At 37.9% G+C, this 19,326-nt stretch overlaps 1 protein-coding gene across 1 annotated transcript in view; it reads right to left on the reverse strand.

The window, feature by feature from the left end:
* The window catches only part of LOC104528803 (sodium-dependent noradrenaline transporter), a 50,394-nt gene that overhangs the window by 5,677 nt on the left and 25,391 nt on the right, over positions 1 to 19,326 (reverse strand). Inside the window, exons 7-12 of the mRNA XM_010172924.2 lie at positions 18,597 to 18,700; positions 15,931 to 16,055; positions 15,073 to 15,185; positions 13,916 to 14,044; positions 11,035 to 11,134; positions 2,162 to 2,262 (exon numbers count right to left, since the gene is read on the reverse strand). Of these exons, the coding sequence (XP_010171226.2) occupies positions 2,162 to 2,262; positions 11,035 to 11,134; positions 13,916 to 14,044; positions 15,073 to 15,185; positions 15,931 to 16,055; positions 18,597 to 18,700 (672 nt within the window). The remainder of the gene's footprint in view (positions 1 to 2,161; positions 2,263 to 11,034; positions 11,135 to 13,915; positions 14,045 to 15,072; positions 15,186 to 15,930; positions 16,056 to 18,596; positions 18,701 to 19,326) is intronic.

The raw sequence follows: 19,326 nt of genomic DNA on the forward strand, positions 1-19,326 counted from the left end.
AATCCATAGGGGTTGTGTAATATGCAGAGTTCCTTGATTTGGTTCTCTGGACCTATATGTTCTGCTCCATATAGCAATTTCAAATTAGAGTGTTTTGAGCCAAAGCTTTTCCAAGGCTACACAAGGAGAGTAATGGTGTGGGTTAAAGGAAGCTGATAGTGAAATCCAGTTAGAAAAATACTAATTCCATTTTGAGGTATTTCTTGGAATGATGCGCGTAGCTGCAGACAGCATGGAGAAAAAACTTCACGGAGATATTTCCTAACACCAGGTACCTGACCAACCCCAACTTACCTGTATCTTAGAGGATTGTGTTTATCCTTAGGAACTGCTGTAATACATTACCAGTGCCAAACGGGCCACTTTGTGCTAAGCACACATGGGGTTGTTAGAGCAAGAATTATACTGAAGTCTGACAATTTTCTAGCCTTTTCCAAATTATCCTAAACTATATATATCTCAAACAAGCTCTATCTGGTTTTGGTTTTTTTTAATTTATATTTACTGTGCTTATGGTCTCAGTCTCTTCTGGTAAGGCAGTTTGTAGGCTTCATACAGGTGGTATAAAAATGCTGTTTCTTAGATCAAGTGACCAAATTTCTAGAATTTGTGGTTTCAAATTCTGTGGGCTAATGGTGGACTGCCTTTTTTCATGCTAGTAACCACCTTTATGGTTTTCACTTATAGATTACTAAGTTAAACCATTTTGGTCAATTTAATATAATTTGCTTTATTTTCTTATTGTATTGAATAATGAACCCAAAAGATAGGCTGTAAGAAGGTAAATTATATTTACTTTTCCCTATAAATCAAGATTGTAATGTCCATGTTGCCTTTTAGACAGTGCAGAAAATGTACACCCATAACAAAACTGCCCAATGTCCCCTACCCAATATGATATAATTCCCATGGGTTTTAAAATATATTGGTACCCAGTAATGAGGCTGATATATTCCAAGTTTAGCAATTTCAGATGGAAAAAAAAATGTGTATTGTGATGGCTGAAACATGCATTACCCACAGATTAAATTTGTCCCTTTATTTGTAGGCTTTGGTAGGAAAGCACTGGGGCATTTCACCAAGAAATCTTGATGTGCCTGAAGATTAGACTGACAGTCACTTCAGCTCTCTCTAGCTAGCTTGCTAAAACTCTTCTCTTTGTAAAATTTAAATTTTCAACAGTCTCCTAGTGTGCAAAACCTAAAGGTGCTTGGTGCAGTGTTTCTCTGTTCTACTTGAGTCAGCCTGTTTGAAGTGCTGCAGGATATAGTTCCATACAAGCTTCTCTACAGAACAGTGTTTAAAAGGATAATTAATACATGCTTGGAAGGTACTTAATGATGAATTGGGGCCAGAAGCTTTTGTATAAAAAAAAAGAAGTGGACCTGAAGGCTACCCAGCATATTTTTGGAGTACCAGTACTGCTTTAAGAATGCACAGCTTTAATACAATTAATAGTCTTCTAAAATCATAATGAGGTCAATTTTCCATATAATTCATCCTGACATTTTGATTTACAAATATGCATAGGAAAAGATCCCAGTATAAAACTGTAGTCTAGTTCTGAGTCTAACCTTTATGCAAAGTAACCAAATTCACACTCTGGGAATTGTTTTCCCCCAAATGTAGTGAAGCACTTATTTTTCACATCAAATCACTTACAAGGTATTTAAAGACATCTCTTCAGTCTTTCACGTAGATAATTACTGGGTGTAGTTGCATATTAGTTATTCTAATGTGTCACTCCACAATTCAGGAATCTTGGTATCCTCCAATGAAAAATAAATTCTTGCTAACACAATCTCTTAGCCCTGGTTAGTTTATTTTCCCAGTAGAATGATTTATGTTTAATACACAGTTGCTGGGGGGACAGGGAGAACACTGTGTTCCCTAAGAAAAGCTACTTTCTTTGAGTCCTCCTAAAGTGAAGGAACAGAAGATGACCACAGCCAAAATTGGCTTCTCTTTCACAACTGAAATGTATTATACAAAATACAACCAATGCCATTGAGGAGAAAAAAGAATTAAATTGGAGAGTCCTGTATTCATCCTGACAACATCAGGCATAGCAATGAGTATCTTGCTCTTGGTACCTATAGTATATTCTAGGAAGCAACATACTGTCATTTCTTTCCATGACAAAATAATTATCAACACTTACCAATAAAAAAGCAGGGCTAACAAATTTCCAGCACAATCTCCAGTAGAGGCCTGGCTTGAAGCCCATCATTTGTTGAATATCTTCACTGAATCTGTCCACTCCTAGAAGGGATGTGAACATCAGACTGGCATAAATCTAAACTCATGAGGTGCTGGCATACGCAAAAACATCTGCTTTTTCAGAAAGCAAACAATAATGACTTGCAAATCCTAAGACATACAACAACATTGATCTCCTTTCAATGACTAGATGTGGCTTTAACATCACTGTATCCAAAACTTAAATGCCTGTCAGCACTTAAGGTCTGTTGCACATAGCATTACCATTGAAAAGTGGCATTTCATAAATATCTAGAATTTAAGTTGCAAATGGGACATACTTTTTTTTATAGTTGTGGATTATTGCAAACTAATTATTCAATACTATTAGGAATTACCTGAAGGAGATCTCAGACCATTATTCACACAAGCTGCTTACTGATTGAGGTAGATTTGTATGATTCTTAATTTATCAAAGGAGGCTTATTTGTTTCACTTATTGGCATACTTCATCTTTCAGTGTTTCACTAAATATCACTGATGTTCTTTGTATCTATGATAAATGTAATTTCACCTTTCCAAGGAACTGGGTAGATGGTTCTTCTATTCAGTCTAAGTACACACTAGACTACATTAGCTAGAAACAAGTGGCCTTTTTTAGAGTATCCTCTGTGTTTTTGAAAATTATAATACCAACTAGAATTTTTAAAAATTGCTACCTCTGTATAAATCTAAGTATCTAGCAATGTACCTGTTGTAGATACCATAAAACATACATGATCTGCTCATGTGAGCAAAAACCAAGAGTAGTCAGAAACTTTACCTGCTGCAGTAATTAAGATAGCAGAGGATAGGATGAAAATCATTAAATGAAGACACAGATCAAAGATAAGTCCTGCTAATTGTACCGGGAATATAGAATATGGGTTTAGAAACATGGATGGCTTGGTTGCTTGGTTATCAAAACCTTGATAGTAACATACAATATTTCAGTTATAAGACTCTGTATATTAGCATGCAAGAAGTAATGTACAAGATTTCTATTGTCAGGAAAACTATGTAACAGTATTGCATTCAAAGTCACTCAGATGTTACCTCCCTGCAGGGATTCACTGCACTGCAGAGAAATGGAGGCACCAGAACAAGGTGTTTAACAAGTGACATGATGGCCAGAGGGGAAAAGAGCTGCACATACCCCTTTCTCAGTCTGTAATACTCCTTGAATCCATCTAGCCTGTGATTTGGTGTGTGTATGTTGATGAGTGAGTGTGTAGTTAGTACTTACGTCAGTTGAAGTATTAATAGCTATGAAATCAGTGTAACTAGTTTCATCTAGAAAATCTCTTTCCACAGCCAATGCAGAAAGGAAGATCCTCTGACCTTGTTGGCTCCCCTTCAGAAACACTACCTAGACAGTGACTGCAAAGTCAGAATAGGTCATGTTGTGCAGGCCATGGTGAAAACAAAATTCTGCTGTCCTAGGTTCCTCAGAACATACTGAATTCTGTAACAGTGAATAAGGAAGAAATGGTATTTCTGCCAGTGCCTTTTCATTCTTTAGGGGCTTTGCACATTTCTGAATTCTGTGGCTGACTACCCTAGGAAGCACTCCACAAGTATGATGTGCTGTCTGTGAGTGGCACTAGCCTGATCTGGCTAAACATTTTGAGTGGTCTACAAAGATATCAAGCTGTGATGTGAGAAATGTTGGGGTTTGTTGTTTTTTTTTTCCCTCTAGTAATATTACTTCAAGTTAACTTGCATGCTTTGGACTTTCTGGAAATATTCTAATCTTCAGTGGGTCACTTTCCAATTCAGTATTTATTGGAACACTTTTTTGCATTAAGTAATTTACTATCATTTACTATGCAAAGCAAACATGCATTTTATGGTGACTGTAAAATGTCCATTTGAATGGTTGATTCTTCCTAGATTTTTTTAATTGATTCTATTCTGAATTGATTTACCAGTATGAAGTATCTTAAAAAGTTTAATTTAAACCCATACTATTTTCCACACTGTATTTTAGAATGAGATGATTATTGCTGATAGAAAAATGCAGAAAAAGTCTTTCTCTTTTTTCTTTAAAAAGAAAAAAAAATCTCTGACTTTGTCTTAGAGACACTGGCTGACAGAGAAGAGTCCTCTCTAAGCAATCTGTCATGTCAGACTATTAGTTTGTAATTTATTATACTTGATGTGTTCAGGAACTTTACTTTTAATCCTGAACCCTACTAGGTAAACAGCAGAAATGCAGCTTTTTGCCATGAATATTTGTTCGTTAGAGAGAATGTATAGTTTATCATAATTGTTTCTCTTCATGTGGATTAGTTCAGTAGGATTTATTTAATGTACTTAATGTAAATAATTAGGACAGCTTGAGTAGAGTCCTTTACATGCAGCCAGGATGTAATGTATTTACGAAGTCTGGGCATTTGAGTGTAAACTTCTCTTTGATTTCCACCCTCCCTCACTATTATGTACAGGTGAAGCAAAGTAGCCAAAAGAATCTGTAAATGCTCTTTACATTTAATCAAATTCTATTTGCAGTGCCTTCTGTGAACTTCAAAGTGACTGAATTTCAACTGCTATGAATACTGAGTGAAATTTATCATTGTGCAGAAGTCTAGACTAGATATCTCAAAAAATTTTATTCATAGGTTTACAGATGTACCTGTAGCTCAAATAGTGCTTTATGTTCAGTTTCTGCTGAAAATGGGGGATGAGTAGGCCATGCTCTCAGCATGCTCTGTCATCAGCGTGCTTTTGCAGTACTATGTCTTCAAATAAGAGTTCTAAGAATCAACCTATAAAGTAGAACATAGCCATAGATACAGATGACAGGACCTATAGGGCTTTTTTTTTCTCCAGTTCTTGAAAGCATTTACCCAGTTTTTTTGTGATTCTGTAGGATAAACTGAAACTGTGAGTGACTTGTTTAGTTACAGGAAGAAAATGGTGTACCACAAACAAAACTCCAGATTACTTGCTGGTGACCTGGTGTTAAATATAGGGATCTCCTTGCTTTTCCAGTGAAAGACAAGTAAGAGAGAATTACTTATGATTTACGATCAGGTCCTAGTTAAATACATGGAACATAAAGAGAATTTCAGTGTAATTTCTGAACTAATAAGTACTGCAGCTGCCTGAGAATCTCTTCACTGTGATGGTCTATTAAATGGCACAGAAAATTTGGCCTGTTCTCTATGTACATAATGCTGTGTTGTCAAGGGAATTAAATCAATATGTAAAAAAGAACAGATTAGGAAGAAAGTGAAAAGTAGGTTTGGCTATGCAAGTTACCTTCCTTGCATTGGGACAACCTTCTTTCATCTCAGTGATGCAGAGATCAGAGTTCAGATAGAACACAAGTCACGTGAAGGTCCTGTACCCGCTGCCTGCTAGACCTTTGTCAGTCACTTTGCTGTGTATGCTCAGCCTGTGGCTTCAGAACCACTCACTTGCACAGAAGCCTTGAGCAGGTCCTGGCCCTGAGGTGAAACTGCTCACTGTCTGGAGCTGAAATAATTTGTTGGCGTCTTTCCAAAAAGTAGTGTCATAGCTCCACAATCATTTGGATTCCTATAAGCAATTTTTGTATGTGTTGTTTTCCCCTCCTGTCTTCTTTAACTACGTGAGCCACAGTCTGGTTTTATATGCTTGGAATTTTTTTTAATTTGGAGAGTAAAAATTAGTAATAAAGCTTATAATGCCATACTTACAATTTAAATGAATCCAAGAAATCAAATTAACCACACTGAAATAATGTAGTAGTAAGAAAAATGGTATATTGAATAAATCTTGAAGTTGTTTTGCACTTAATTCCTTTTCCCTGTGAATGTTACTTCACTTTTTTGTCCCACATTGAGTTTTACTTGTGTGAATGTGTGTAACAGTGTATGAGCTCACACAGTCTGTACACAAATGAAGACTTGTAGTGAAACTGCTTCATTGATCCATTCTATATTTTGGCCTTTGGGAATTACTATAAATCATAGAACTATCAAATTATTCCTGTTGGAGGAGTTCTTGGGAGGTCTCTAACTCAGCCTCTTGCTTAAATCAAGGTCAGTACAATTCAGAACAGCTTTCTCATGGCTTTGTCCAGCTGGGTCATGAAAACCTCCAAGAACAGAGTCGGCAAGTACTCTCTGGGCAAACTGTTCCAGTGTGTAATTATCTTCCTCCTTTCAATTTAATCATGGTCTTCTGTTCTCCTGTTGTGCACCTCAGTGAAACACCTGACTCTTTCTTGATAACTTCCTTGTAGGTATTGGAAGGCTGCTGTCAGGTCCTCCCTAAGTCTCCTCCAGGCTAACTAAGCTCAGTTCTCTCAGACTTTCTTCACAGGGCACATGCTCCAGCACACGTCAGGAACATCTTGGTGGCTCACCACTGGACTCTCTCCAGTTTTACACCACCTTCTTCTACTGAGGGTTCCAAACAGGACACAGTATCACAGGTGCAGTCTAACAAGTGCTAAGTAGAAGAAAGTAATCACTTCCCTTAATCTCCTAACTATGCTTCTGTTACAGCTCAGTATGGTGTTGGCCTTCACATGCTGGCAGGTCGCTCTTCTGACTTGTTCAGCCTGCTGCCCATGTGCCTGGGCAGCTCATCTTTGAGTGCAAGTAGCAGATCCAAAAGAGTGTAACTTCTGGTTTGCCCACCCATCATCTATGCTAAGAAGTTGCTCCTCATACTTTCAACTGTAAGAACCGTGGTCTGATCTGGACACTTCTTTAAGTTGCCTAAAGAAGGCTTCTTCCACTTCCTGACCATGATCAGATGCTCTGTAACAATGTTCCCCACAGTGTCACCCTTGCTGGCCTCTGCCCTTACCCACAAGCACCCAGCCATCCTGTCATCAATTCACTACATTTGAACTGTTCTTCTGCACATAAAGACAACACCTGTCTCCTGCTTATGTCCTAAGAAGCATGTGTCTATCGAATGCAGAACCCTAGTCATACAAGCCCTTGTCCAGGAGAAGATGAGGAAAGACTGGTTTTTCATGCAGTTTGATCGTTGGTGTTAGGAACATAAGAAAGAAGGGATAAAAAGAATATAAAAGCCCTTGTGTGGCGTTAATTTGCAAATCCTACAGCACAAGGTATCTGCTGGTTAGCCATGTAGTGAAGTAACACCAGCCATACCTTTTTGTTCCCAAGTCTCCTTTCTAACTCTGGAGCAATACTGGTGTTTGGTGGTGGTGGCCTTTGCCTGGTGGCAGTAAGGGAGTGAGCCATACCAGTACCCTTCCCAGGAGGGGCAGCTGTGCTAGTGGAAAAGCAAGAACAACAGTGGGGAAGGTTTCCCCACCATGGCAGTGCAGTGAACGCTCCGAGTTTGCTGGTCCATTTGTATTTCCATTCTCTGGAAGTGTGTGCATTCATACTTTGTCTCCCATGCTAGGCACACGTCTATACAAAAGCATCTGTGAGCAAAGATGAGTACTAGCACTCAGTCCTTGGTTAATTTTTCCCTTTTGCAAAATCAAACAATTGACCTTAGATTCCACCCCCCCCCCACATAAATCCACATAAATAGAACCTTTTGTTCTGAAACTTCAGTCTAAGTGACCTTTTTTGGAAATGATTTAAGTAAATGAAAGCAATGAGATTACAGGTGAGGATGAAGATCATTGCTAGCTCATACTGAGTTTATTCTAGTCATTCAGGGAGATGTTCACATTAAAATCTGACTGAATAGAGAGTTTCCTCCAAGTGAAACTGAAGAGCAGTTTTGTGTCTGGGAGAGATGTCTGGCTTTACTTAGAATATTCATCAGAGGGATGATACCAGGATTGCACAAGAGGAAAAATGGTAGCAAGCTAGTGGTCGTAACTAAAATGCATCTGTATAGTAAAACAAGCTAGCTCTCCATTCCCTTACATGTATAGGTGGCCTTTGCAGGAAGAAACTTCATGGTAAGTGGTCATATGTATAATCTGAAATAAATTTCCACCTTTTTGGTCTGTGCCAAAATGTCAACACTTGCCTTTAGGCTGGCTTAATATTCAGCTGGGTTATTAAGTCAACTGGGGTCTGGCAGAAAAAAAGAGGTAGAAAAGACCATGCCAGACTTAATCAGTTTAAATAGCACCTGGGGCTGTAATAAGTTCTTTATAAAGCAACAGGTCATGCTGTGTCAGTAAGAACATCTGTCAGCTGCTGAAGACAAATGAACAGAGATTTTTCCCAGTTATGGGGAGACAGGAGGGAGAAAGGAAAGGATGATGAAGGACAGAAGCTGCAACAAATAAACAAAATTTTACTAATCCTGGCTTAATGTGTGAACCACATACAAAGCCTAGCTATTGTAAAGTGCAGTAAATCCTGTTTTAATGGCAGCAGGTAATAACTTGCCCTTACTGAAGAATACTTTTATGCCTCTGCTAAGCTAAGCTATGATCCCTCTTCTGAATTCAGCTCTTTTACAGGGATTTAAGACTGTTGTCTGTGAAATGTAGAGCCTCCACTATTTTGAGAGACAACAGCATATGAGCTGCTAGCGCCATACTCATATTGGTGTCAGAATTAGTACAATAAGCTAAAAACTATTTCTTTAGTAGATTGAACAGCTTTATCCGTGAATGCCATTCTTTCACCTCATGCACTCATCAACAGTTTTTAACTGGGAGAGTGTCTGTTTGACTAGAAGAATATGGTGGTGCAGCATGGATGGATAAATAAGTGACAGAGGTAAATGGCAGTTAGAATGATAATGTCTAAGAACCTTCTGAATCATGTATTAACTATAAACACTGTCTCTGAATAGAAATAAAGATGACTTTCAGAGGAGAAAAATCTTATTGGGAATCGGGGCAGCTAGTTCAATTCAGACTTCAATGGGAAGATTTCCAGGCTGCTATGATGTTAAACCTGGTAATAGTGAAAAGAGTTGTGACCAACTAGAATGTATGATGTGAGATTTAAGAGGAGGTCAGGAAGGAAAACGAGCTCAAGAAACTTGGTTAATCTAGCAGCAAGCAATTTCAGATATGATTGATAGTTTGGACTGTTGCAGTAAGATGACTTGTCTAAGACTGAAGATGTAGAATCCTATTGCTTTATTTGGAGAACATGAGATATTCTTTTTGAGGTCCTTATAATTTTACTTAACCCTGTATGTGACAAGATAAAGAATTGATAGCATTCTCCCCAAAAGAAAGGAAAAATAACTTTCACTGTTTCTTTAGCTAGATATGCCTAATTCAGATTAAATTATGACTTGCTTTTTTCTGCTTGCTTTGGTGGTTTAGCAGCACTTTGTAATTTCTGCTCTTCCAGAGGCAGAATATTTTCCAGTGAATAAGTTTAAGGTTATGAATTGCCCTACCTTCCTGTATAAGGAAAATTTTGAACTCTGGGTCAGTGCTAGAACATAAAAAGAACTCCTGTAGGTTAGGGGCATAGAGGAAAAGGGAAATGTTTGAAATGCTGACTTTAGATACTTAAAAACACCTCATCTATTAAATACTGAATTACAGATGGGGAGAACATCCACAGGCCAGATACTTTCTCATGTAATCAGAAGTTTAGCAGGTTATATATATAATCAAATATTGTAAAAGTTCTACTGTAAGCAGTATTCTGCTTAACCTCTTTGTTTCACTTCTCTGACAGTAGTAGTAGTCAACTTTGTCACTTATAGCAGGGGATTGGGGTTTTTTCCTTGGTGAAATGAGACAATACAGGACACTTCACAAGACTCTGAAGCTCCTGTAGGCTAAGGACTGGGCTCAGGCAGGCTCAGTGTTCTGCTGTGTTGCCAAAGTCAGTGTTGTGGTGGAAAACACAACTTCATTTTGTTGGGCTTTTCCCAGTTAAGTTTATCCAAGTGCATTCATATGGGTTTAGAGCAGTGAATGTGGCTGTTTGCCACCATTGTGGTAATTTATACAATGGGAAAGAAAAAAAAATATTTTCTTCTTTCTTATGAATCTTGTGTTTCAAGTGTCTTGCTTTTTATTTGTTACTTAAGCAAACAGAAAAATATTAAAGACCAAATAAGGCCAGGGAGGTTATTTAATAAGCTGGGCACATCTTTTGAGACCCGACTTAAATTGTGAGCCATATTTTTTTTTCAGGGTACTGTAGCACATTACTGCACTCTGGTTGGCACACAGTGATTCCAGCCTAGCGCCAGAGATCAACTGAATACTCCTAAAGCCAGTTATATGTGGGATAAAACAATTTACTGCACCCTTTTTGTGGCATAAATTACTATGAAATAATAGAAATAGTATTATTTCTGGTATCTAGGATATTGGATATTCTATGCTATGCTTTGAAATAAGATAAAATTTAAACCACTAGTGTTTTACAATTTAGTAGAACATTGTCTCAAACAAAAGGGACTAATGTAGGAATTATTAAATCTCTATAAAGACAAACCACCTGTATTTGCATTGCATGGGAGGATCTTGAGACTGGCCCCGGGGAAACTGTGGAAAGGAGAAACAGGTGAGTCTGTATTTAGGCTAATCTACTTGCTGTGAAACTACCAGGTATAAACCTGCTCCTGCAAGTCATCAGCTGTGCTAACAGCTGCAAAATACTGGCAGAAGTAGCAGTGTTTCCATCCCACTGCAGTCTCCTTCACAAGGCAGTTTTCTTTGGCTTTGTGCAGGGTTTTAAAGTTTGGCCCACTGACCGTCTGCATTCCTGTCACTATTCATAAATCAGATGAAAATCACTGTATGAAACCTGGCTTGTCATGGTTTCATGTGGACAAGGCTATGCTGTTTTCCCTTAAAACAATGTGTATAAGCCTGTCATGAGCACTTGGAATTTTAGAAAAGATTTTGCAGGTGCAAAATGAAGTGCTTACCATAAAACCAGGAAACTCCAATTGCCTCCATTAGAACAGCAAACAATATCGAAGTCCCAGCTGCAAATGTGTCCAGAAGTGTGAGCACATAAATTCCACCCTAGCATTGGGGAATTAAAAAATGCAAGAAAATGAAGTGACAAGTAGAATCATCTCAGTAGTTTAGTATCTAGTTAACAGAAATGGGCTTTACTTGAAGCAGTATCTTAACCCATATATTTTCATATGGAACTGATCCTGCAGACACAGGTTCATATTTGCACACAAAATAGTAAAATCAGACTTGCAACTCTTTTAGAGAGGCTTCCTTTCATGTATGTCCTCACTGAACTGGGAAGCAGAAGCCACAGTTTAAGGTCCCTTCCAACCCAAACCTTTCGATGATTCTATGATTAATGAGTACTCTTGGCACTCTGTTTTCAGTGGAAGTTGAAGGCACTGGCTGTTTGGGGAAATGCGCAGCAGCTTGTAGGACAGGGCCTGGCTACAGCAGTTAATGAAGATCCTCCTAAATTTTTGGCAGGAGTGGAGTGCTACAAGAGTTTCCACAAACCATTATAACTGTTTGTCCCTAAAGCAAATTATTTTGTACTCCAGTGAATCTGCAGTCTTGGACTGATGGCTCCTTTTCCCAAAGTGCCTGCATCTCTTTCCACTGTTCCTGCAAAGGGAGCAGTTGCATGTTAAGTCTCTGTTCTAGTCCAGCATGGAAGCAGCTTTTCCCTCTTTAGTTTCTTTGCTGTGGTATTAGCAAGTCTTTGCTCAGTGGAGAGAGCAGACCAGATCATCTTCCTTCACAACAGCACATTTCTGTTCTTCAGTGGTTCATGACTGAGAACTGTAAATGCATTTACTAAAGTCTTTTCACTGAATTTTTTGGATGCAATTTGACTACTCTTTGCCCCATTTTATAATGTGGTATGAATTTGTGTAAATTACTGTTCATTTAATTTAATTTAGATTAACAAGGAATGGAAGGTCATGGTATGTTTACTTGTTTCAAAATGAACCTGAATAAACTGTTTCAGAACATTTTTTGTCACATGTAAATAACTGAAGTCTTTGCAGTTGCAGTTGATTTTCATTAAAATCTTTTTGTACAACCAAATATAATCTGGCTGTGCTTGCTCAGAAGAGGAGGAGCAAAGGAATTATTTTCTGTGTTTTTACTAATGGTGTAAATGGCACTTTCCCTGTGTAGATCTCTAGGTGATTTAAGGCTCTGCAATCAATCAATTTTCTTTTTTTCTTATAAAAAGATGGTTTTCTGAAACAGCTGTGCATATTTACAAAAATAGAGAGAACAGTACTTAGACCTTGTCTAGGTTTTTAATTCTTTGGGGACTTGTCCGGAAACTAAATGAACTTTGGTTGTTATGTTAGAAAGAAAATGTTGCTTATTGAATGACATTTGAGTTTGACCTCTTGTTTTTGCTCTACACCTGCTCTAAATGAATGCCTTTGCTATCAAACTTAGTAAAGCAAATGACAAATATGGTTTTGCAAGAAACATGTTTTGAAAACACAGCCTTAAAATTTCAGAGGACAAAATCAAACAGATTAATTTAATGTGATGGTATCACAAGGGTTTTTCTTTGTATTTTGTACGCATTAGAAATGTTCTTCAGTTCTGTGAACCAATACATTTGGACAAGTCTGGGCAGTTCTGTGTGTTCCAGCTTCTGGGGTGAACTGGAGTCTAAACAGGTGCCATTGTTTAAAAGCTACAGCTTGGTTGTTGTTTGAACTACTTTAACTCATTTGAAGGCACTGGATTTGCACCTATTGGCACCTGTTCAGCTTCCTAACCACTGAGTTTCTTTTGATCTTGTACTTTGTTGAAACTCTGAATAAGGAAGGAGCATGTTCCATTCTTTAGGTAACAATGGAGATAGTATGGTATTAAAAGGGTAGGCATTTTAAATGATATATCTATTTTTAGTGTCTCAAATGTTTTTCAGTTTGAGGAACCTAGAGTAAAGATATTGGAGTATTCTTTTAGTGTAAAAAGAGCTCTGTTGTTTATAAACTTGTGCCTTTCCAGTAATCTTAAAAGATCTGGAAACCATTTCTAGGGAAGGAGAGAGATTCAGCACATGCACTTTCAGAGTTCTTTTCTGATGCTTTTGGCATCTTTGCATACAGGGCTTTTTGCATTTTTGTTAAAAAAAAAAAAAAAAGTTCTCTCCAACCTAGAACACTGTGATTCTCATCTTTTGATCAGTTATCAAGAGCCTGTTGAAGCAAATCATTCAGGATGATGGTAGTGATAAATACAGGTTACCAGATGTTCCAGATAATTGTGCTTTTTATGGCATTAAGAGATAAGATCTAGGTACATGAAAGAGCATTAAGAAACACATGGAGGAGAGGAGATCTTTGTTCTCAACTCCTTTCACAGGAAGTGAATGCTTCTTTTTTGCTTCAAGAAAAGAATAGCCCAATAACTAAGGGTCTGGTCACTTGAAATTCTTAGTTCCTCACACAGGAATAAGCACTCAACACAGTTGTGTTTTAATATGATTTAAAACCAACCAACCAACCAACCACAACAAACCAACCCCTAATCCCCCCACTCCCCCATCAAGGGAAGGGAAAAACAAAACCCAACAAAAAACCCACGCAAAACACACAAAACCAACAGTAGCACCACAGTTCTTTGGAACAGACTTGTAGGTTCAGTTGATAGCTAATGATCTTATGCAAAAAAGCAGAGAAGCTTCATCTAGGTAAGATTAAAAGTAATGTTCTGACCATGAAGTTGTTTAAGAATTAAAATCTATAACAAAAAATGGTCACCTGAGCCTATTCTTATTTCTATCTGATGAGGTTAACTGCATTTTTAAGGTACGTTGTTGATGGAAACTTTTGTTGTACTTACATTGGTGATGCAAAAAAGGGCAAGTAGGAAAGTGCCAAAAGAAACACCAAAGGTGAAGAGCTTTCTGTGCTGCTTCAGAATTTGGAAATCATCTGCCAAGCCAGTGATGACAGCCTCCATTCCGCCCATCTGAGAAAGGGAAGGCAAGAGCTCTGTTTAAATGCTACTGGCTGTTGTAAATGTAGATCAAAGACGGTAAAGCAGCTTGTTTAATTAATTCTCCACCACTGAATGATTTCTGACATTCCAACTGTAAATCTCTTGCATTCTGAGGTCTAATTTGTTTTCTTGGGGTGGAAAACTGAGTCAGGGAACTGGACATCAAGTGCCGTGGTTGTTGGCTTGATAAGCCCCATCCTCTGTGGACCCTTTGACTCACGAAGATAGTAAGTAGACAGTACTTTGGGAAGAATAATGCACATTTTAATATACTGTGGGGAAAAAGCTATAGTAACTTAAGTAACCAAAAGCCTGAAGAGATTTCCAACACAGACAGCCACAACAAGCACCTAGGGGAAATGTACTGAGCAAAGGTTCAGGTTAGGCATTGGTTAACCAAATCCAGTTTGACAAAAATCTTTACAGACCTGGAAGAATCACTACATAGGAAGCTTGATGTAATTACTTTGTTTTCTAGAAGTTAATGCTGAACACCAGACACTGTTTTGCAATATAGGAAAGGTACTTTCCAAGTTTTAATTGAAATTGCAGGGTTATGTAGGTAGTTATGAATTCTGATTTCTTTCCACCAATGAAAGCATTCTCCTCCCCTCCTCGCCCCTCCCTGAAGTTGTGAAAATAAATTCCAGTCTCCTGTCATAATGAATAAATGTACTTAATATACTGGGGAGGCTGGATTACATACTTTTTCATGAACAGCCTCTGTGTAAGGTCATCAAAAACTAGCAGTGAGTAATTATTTGCTGGCTTGTAAAAGATTTGATCTTTTCCTAAACCTCTTAAATATTGTGAGTCTTTAAATACACTGCCAGGTGTAATGCTATTGGTAAGTTGGCTGTGACTGTGAAAAAAGATTCAGGGAATGTAAAGAATGTTTATTTGAACTAATAAAACCCCTGTTTAAGGTTGGTACCTCTCCAGTTACATAATATAACGGTAAAGGAAAAACGTCAAGGCTAGAAGGAAAAAATACTCACAGAACTGTCAATGCCAAGAGTAAGGAGCATGATGAAGAATACCACAGCCCAGAATGTAGATCCTGAAAGAGTTGAAATTGCCTCTGGATACAGGATGAAAACTAAACCAGCTCCTGAAACAGAAAAGAATGGGGGGGGGGAAGTATTATTAAATTATGTTTCTTAGCTTCACAAAGTGTTAATTTTAATAAGATAAATTATGACTAAGTTGACTTTTATGTCAGTCCACATTACACTGAACAGCTGTTGAAACAAAATTTGCTTTATAGCAAAAATAGAACCAAAATACTTTAATAATGTACTCATGACAGTTTTGTATTTTTTAAAAAAATAAATCTATCCCATTCTCTTATAATAATCTTTTATGGGACTCACAACCTTACTAGCTGTTTTTCAACTGTGTAGTAGAGAGGAACCCTGTGGATGTGGACTACATTGTTTGGCAAGAGAACTCGGACTTGATGAGAGATACAGGAATTGAAATTACGAGTGACCTGTTAGCCAGTGAAAGGACTCCACAGCCAAGCTTAGGAGAACCATCCAGAACAGTGACCCGTGGCACTGATCAGCGATACTGCTTCAAGATACTGTGCAGTGGTCAATGCCAGTTTGTTACACAGGCTGGACTGGTGAGGGGCAGGGTGTTGGGGAACCTCAGTTCAGTAGAGGTGATATGAATCAATACCATTTAGAGTTCACATTTCAGCAAGGCATTTACACACAGTTTTAGTTCCAAGTAATTTAATTCAGGTCACTTCTATGAGATTTTCATGCCCTTGTTTGAAACAAATATAAACACATTTGCAAAGAAAATGTGGACAAAAAGGGGAAAAAACTAGTATAAAATTAACTTCCTACCTTCAGTGGCTACATCCTCAATTTTAACTTTGTGCTCATGAGCCATGTAGCCCAATATGGAGAAAATTGCAAATCCTGAGACGAAGCTTGTGACACAGTTAATGGTACTAGTCAGCAAAGCATCCCTAATGATGGAGAGAAGAACAGCCCAGTGAAAAAACCCCACTTTAACAACTGGATGGATATTGTCTTATAGCAATAGGACGGTTCTTGTGAAAATGCTAATTGGGCAATTATCCTGATCAAAAGCTCATATCAGCATACTATGCTAGAAAATGACATACTTCTGTTTACTATTTTGATTTAAAACTGAGTTCTGTTGAAAACAATCAACAAAACTATATTAAATATTAAGATATTAAAGAGTAGTGTCATTGTCCTAGCTGGTAGGCCTAATGTAGCAAGAGAGTGGTCTGATGTGAAAGAGCCTTACTATTCATCAGTTCACATGAGCAGTTATTATTTTAGCAAACTGTGCTGCCATTCAGATGGCAGTGGATAACCATCCTTAATCTGTAATGAGGTCCCTTCCTCTATGAAGTCAGTTAGGCTTTTCTGAAAGAAACACTACTGTTGTGTATCAGATTGTTACAAGAGTGAATTTGGTTCAAAGGTTAAATCCTATACAATGTGCATTATATAGCAATGATTGGACAAAACTGTGATTTTTAAATTTTTTTTTAACCAATCTGCCATGGTATTATCGTAGATGTATGAGTTTTCCTGGTTATTAATAACCCCTATTGCCAAACCTAGCCTGAAGGTGAGTAGGCCATAGATCTTTAGATGTCTTCCTGACCTGCACAGTGGCTGGTGTGTCACAGGTCTGCATATGACCTTTAGAACACAGGATGTGGCTCTGTGAACATCAGTGATGTTTAATCAGCAGAAAGTAAATTATTTCCTTTCATCAGTTACACTAACCAAAAACATAGGTGCTATACACAAACTTAATCCTTTTCCTTATATGACTTTATTTTGATAACACTGAAGAATTTGTCCTGCAGTTCAAGTGTTTTCCTGGGGGAAGGCTGCAGGATCGAAAGATACCAGATTGGACCCATAAGCTCAAATTATTGTCAGTTATTAAAGAAGAAAATTGCTAGCTATTTGGCACTGATAAGACAGTAATAATATTTCTTGTTTCCCACAATTCAAAAACGTTCTTACACAAGTGAAGAATGCTTCTTTCCACTTAGTCGATAACTGGATTAAATGATGCTTATCATCTTCTAAACTAAGCCCAGCTAGCTCTCAGTATTTAGCATGTAAAGCTAGATCATAATTTAAGTACAGATTCTCATCTTTTCTGGCCCTGATACTGTTACCCTACCTTACATTACTGACACTGTTCCTCTCGAGGAAAGTGTGTTGAAGCATAGATGGGCCAGTATGGTGCTGAGCCATGGCCTTCATTGGGAAACAGTACTATTTTCAGTTTGTTCTGTTCCAAGAAAGCCTTTTGAGCAAAATATGACACCACATTATGGAGTTATTTGAGCAAAAGGAGGAAATCTGTAGGTATTGTAAATGCTACTGAATTGAAGCTTGCTTTTACGGTTAGAACTAAAACACAGTATTTAATGAAACTAGAGTTTACGCTCATAGGGAAGGCAAGGCTTATGAAGCAACACTGAACAAATATAGTAAGCTAAGAACTAAATAAATCTTTTCACATGTAGCCTGTGGTGTTTTCTTAGTTTCAAGTGGATTTTTTCCATTTCAGAGCAAAATTAGAATACAGAAGAAAACCAATTATATAAGGAGCTGCTATGAGATAAATGTAAAGTTATTTGCAGAAGATGATAAATCTTACTTCAGAAGATTGCTGTGGCTAGCAGTCTAACTGAAGTGTTCTCAAACCTGGTAACATTACCTATTGCAAATAATCAGCTGGCAACATAGAGGCATTCTGAGTTAAGTACAAAGCTATGAAGTTAGTAGAAGTATTCCACAATTTTGTCTTTCAGTGTGTGTAAGGCAATTCAAATCTATATATTTTTTTGTACCTTTTCACTTTAACTTTTTTCTTTTTTTGCCACCCTTCAGTTCACAATGTATATTATGTGTACTTTCTGAATTTATATTTTACGGGAAATTTTAAAGCAATGCTTGTTTTCATTCCACAGTGGAATGTTAACAGAACTTCTCAATGTTGGAAGTTCTCAGAAGGTATAGAGCAGTCTGGTTGAATTTGCATGGTGGTGATTCAGCAAAACACAAACTGGCTTGATTTAAAGCTCCTAAATTGGAGCTCCACATAAAATATCAGAAATATAATCCCCAAGCCCAGAAACACTTCTGGAAACTGGAATCCTGCTGCTGCTAGTTCCTGGACCAATAAGATTTCATCCTGTGTTCACTGCTGCTCTTAATGGTACTTTTGAAAGGCAAACACAAGCACAGTTTACACAGTGGTCTATAAAGTCCAAACCTAATCCTGTTCTGTTTTGCTGTACAGTGGATATCTTGGCAGGTTCCAGTTGCTAAAATTTCAGTAAGGAAGACAGTGTTTCAGGATTTGGGTTGGTTGCTATGTCCACATCAGACTGACCATCATTAATAAATGACTGAAGATTAAAATATAGCTTAGTACTTATTCCAGCTGCAGTTAAGAGTAAAATAGTATCATTCTGAAACAGTAAGGAAAGAATAGGCTGTCTTACCTGTAACAGTTGTTGTCAAACTTATTGTAACTGGCAAATGCAATTAAAACGCCAAACCCGGCTCCTAAGGAGTAAAATATCTGAGTAGCGGCATCAATCCAGACCTGCATAATGACACCAACATTGTCAATGTCAGTTCAGGCCAAAGGATACATCAGGGAAATGCAAGAGTATGCAAGACAACTGGCTTTTGAAAAATGATCAGCACTGATGCTCGTGGGAGCGTAAGTGCTTCTCAGCCCCCATGAGATGTCACATGGAACACAATCATGGTCTGGAACAGCTTACCCTGAAATGGTAAGGGCTGAAGCAGTGGGCAAGTTCCCAGTGTGTGCACACTGCTACCACGGTGGGGTGGACCACTTGGATCTGCACCACCAATCTTTTGCTGAGTACTGAAATTATTACATGCATTTTCTCCCGGGTGACAGAAATACACTTCCAATAGTTCTTGTTCCAAGTTCATTTGGAATGTATAACCAGAAAACTAAAAATAGTTAATAGGTCAAGAGTTACAGGACACTTTCTTTCCCATAAGAGAGTTTTCTTCATGGGACTGTTAATGCACTTTGCATGATTCTCTTTTGTTCCAGGAGCTGAAGCACAACTGACATGCTGTGAACAGAACCATGCAGGTCATCTGTCACCTTTCCCACTTAGTTGGAGATGGAGTTGTTCCTGTGATAGTAATTAAATTTCAGTTTAGATGCAGCTTGGTCATTTTAAGAAC

Source organism: Antrostomus carolinensis, unplaced genomic scaffold (genome assembly GCF_000700745.2).
Source record: "Antrostomus carolinensis isolate BGI_N321 unplaced genomic scaffold, ASM70074v2 scaffold52187, whole genome shotgun sequence".
In the NCBI taxonomy this organism is placed as follows: domain Eukaryota; kingdom Metazoa; phylum Chordata; class Aves; order Caprimulgiformes; family Caprimulgidae; genus Antrostomus; species Antrostomus carolinensis.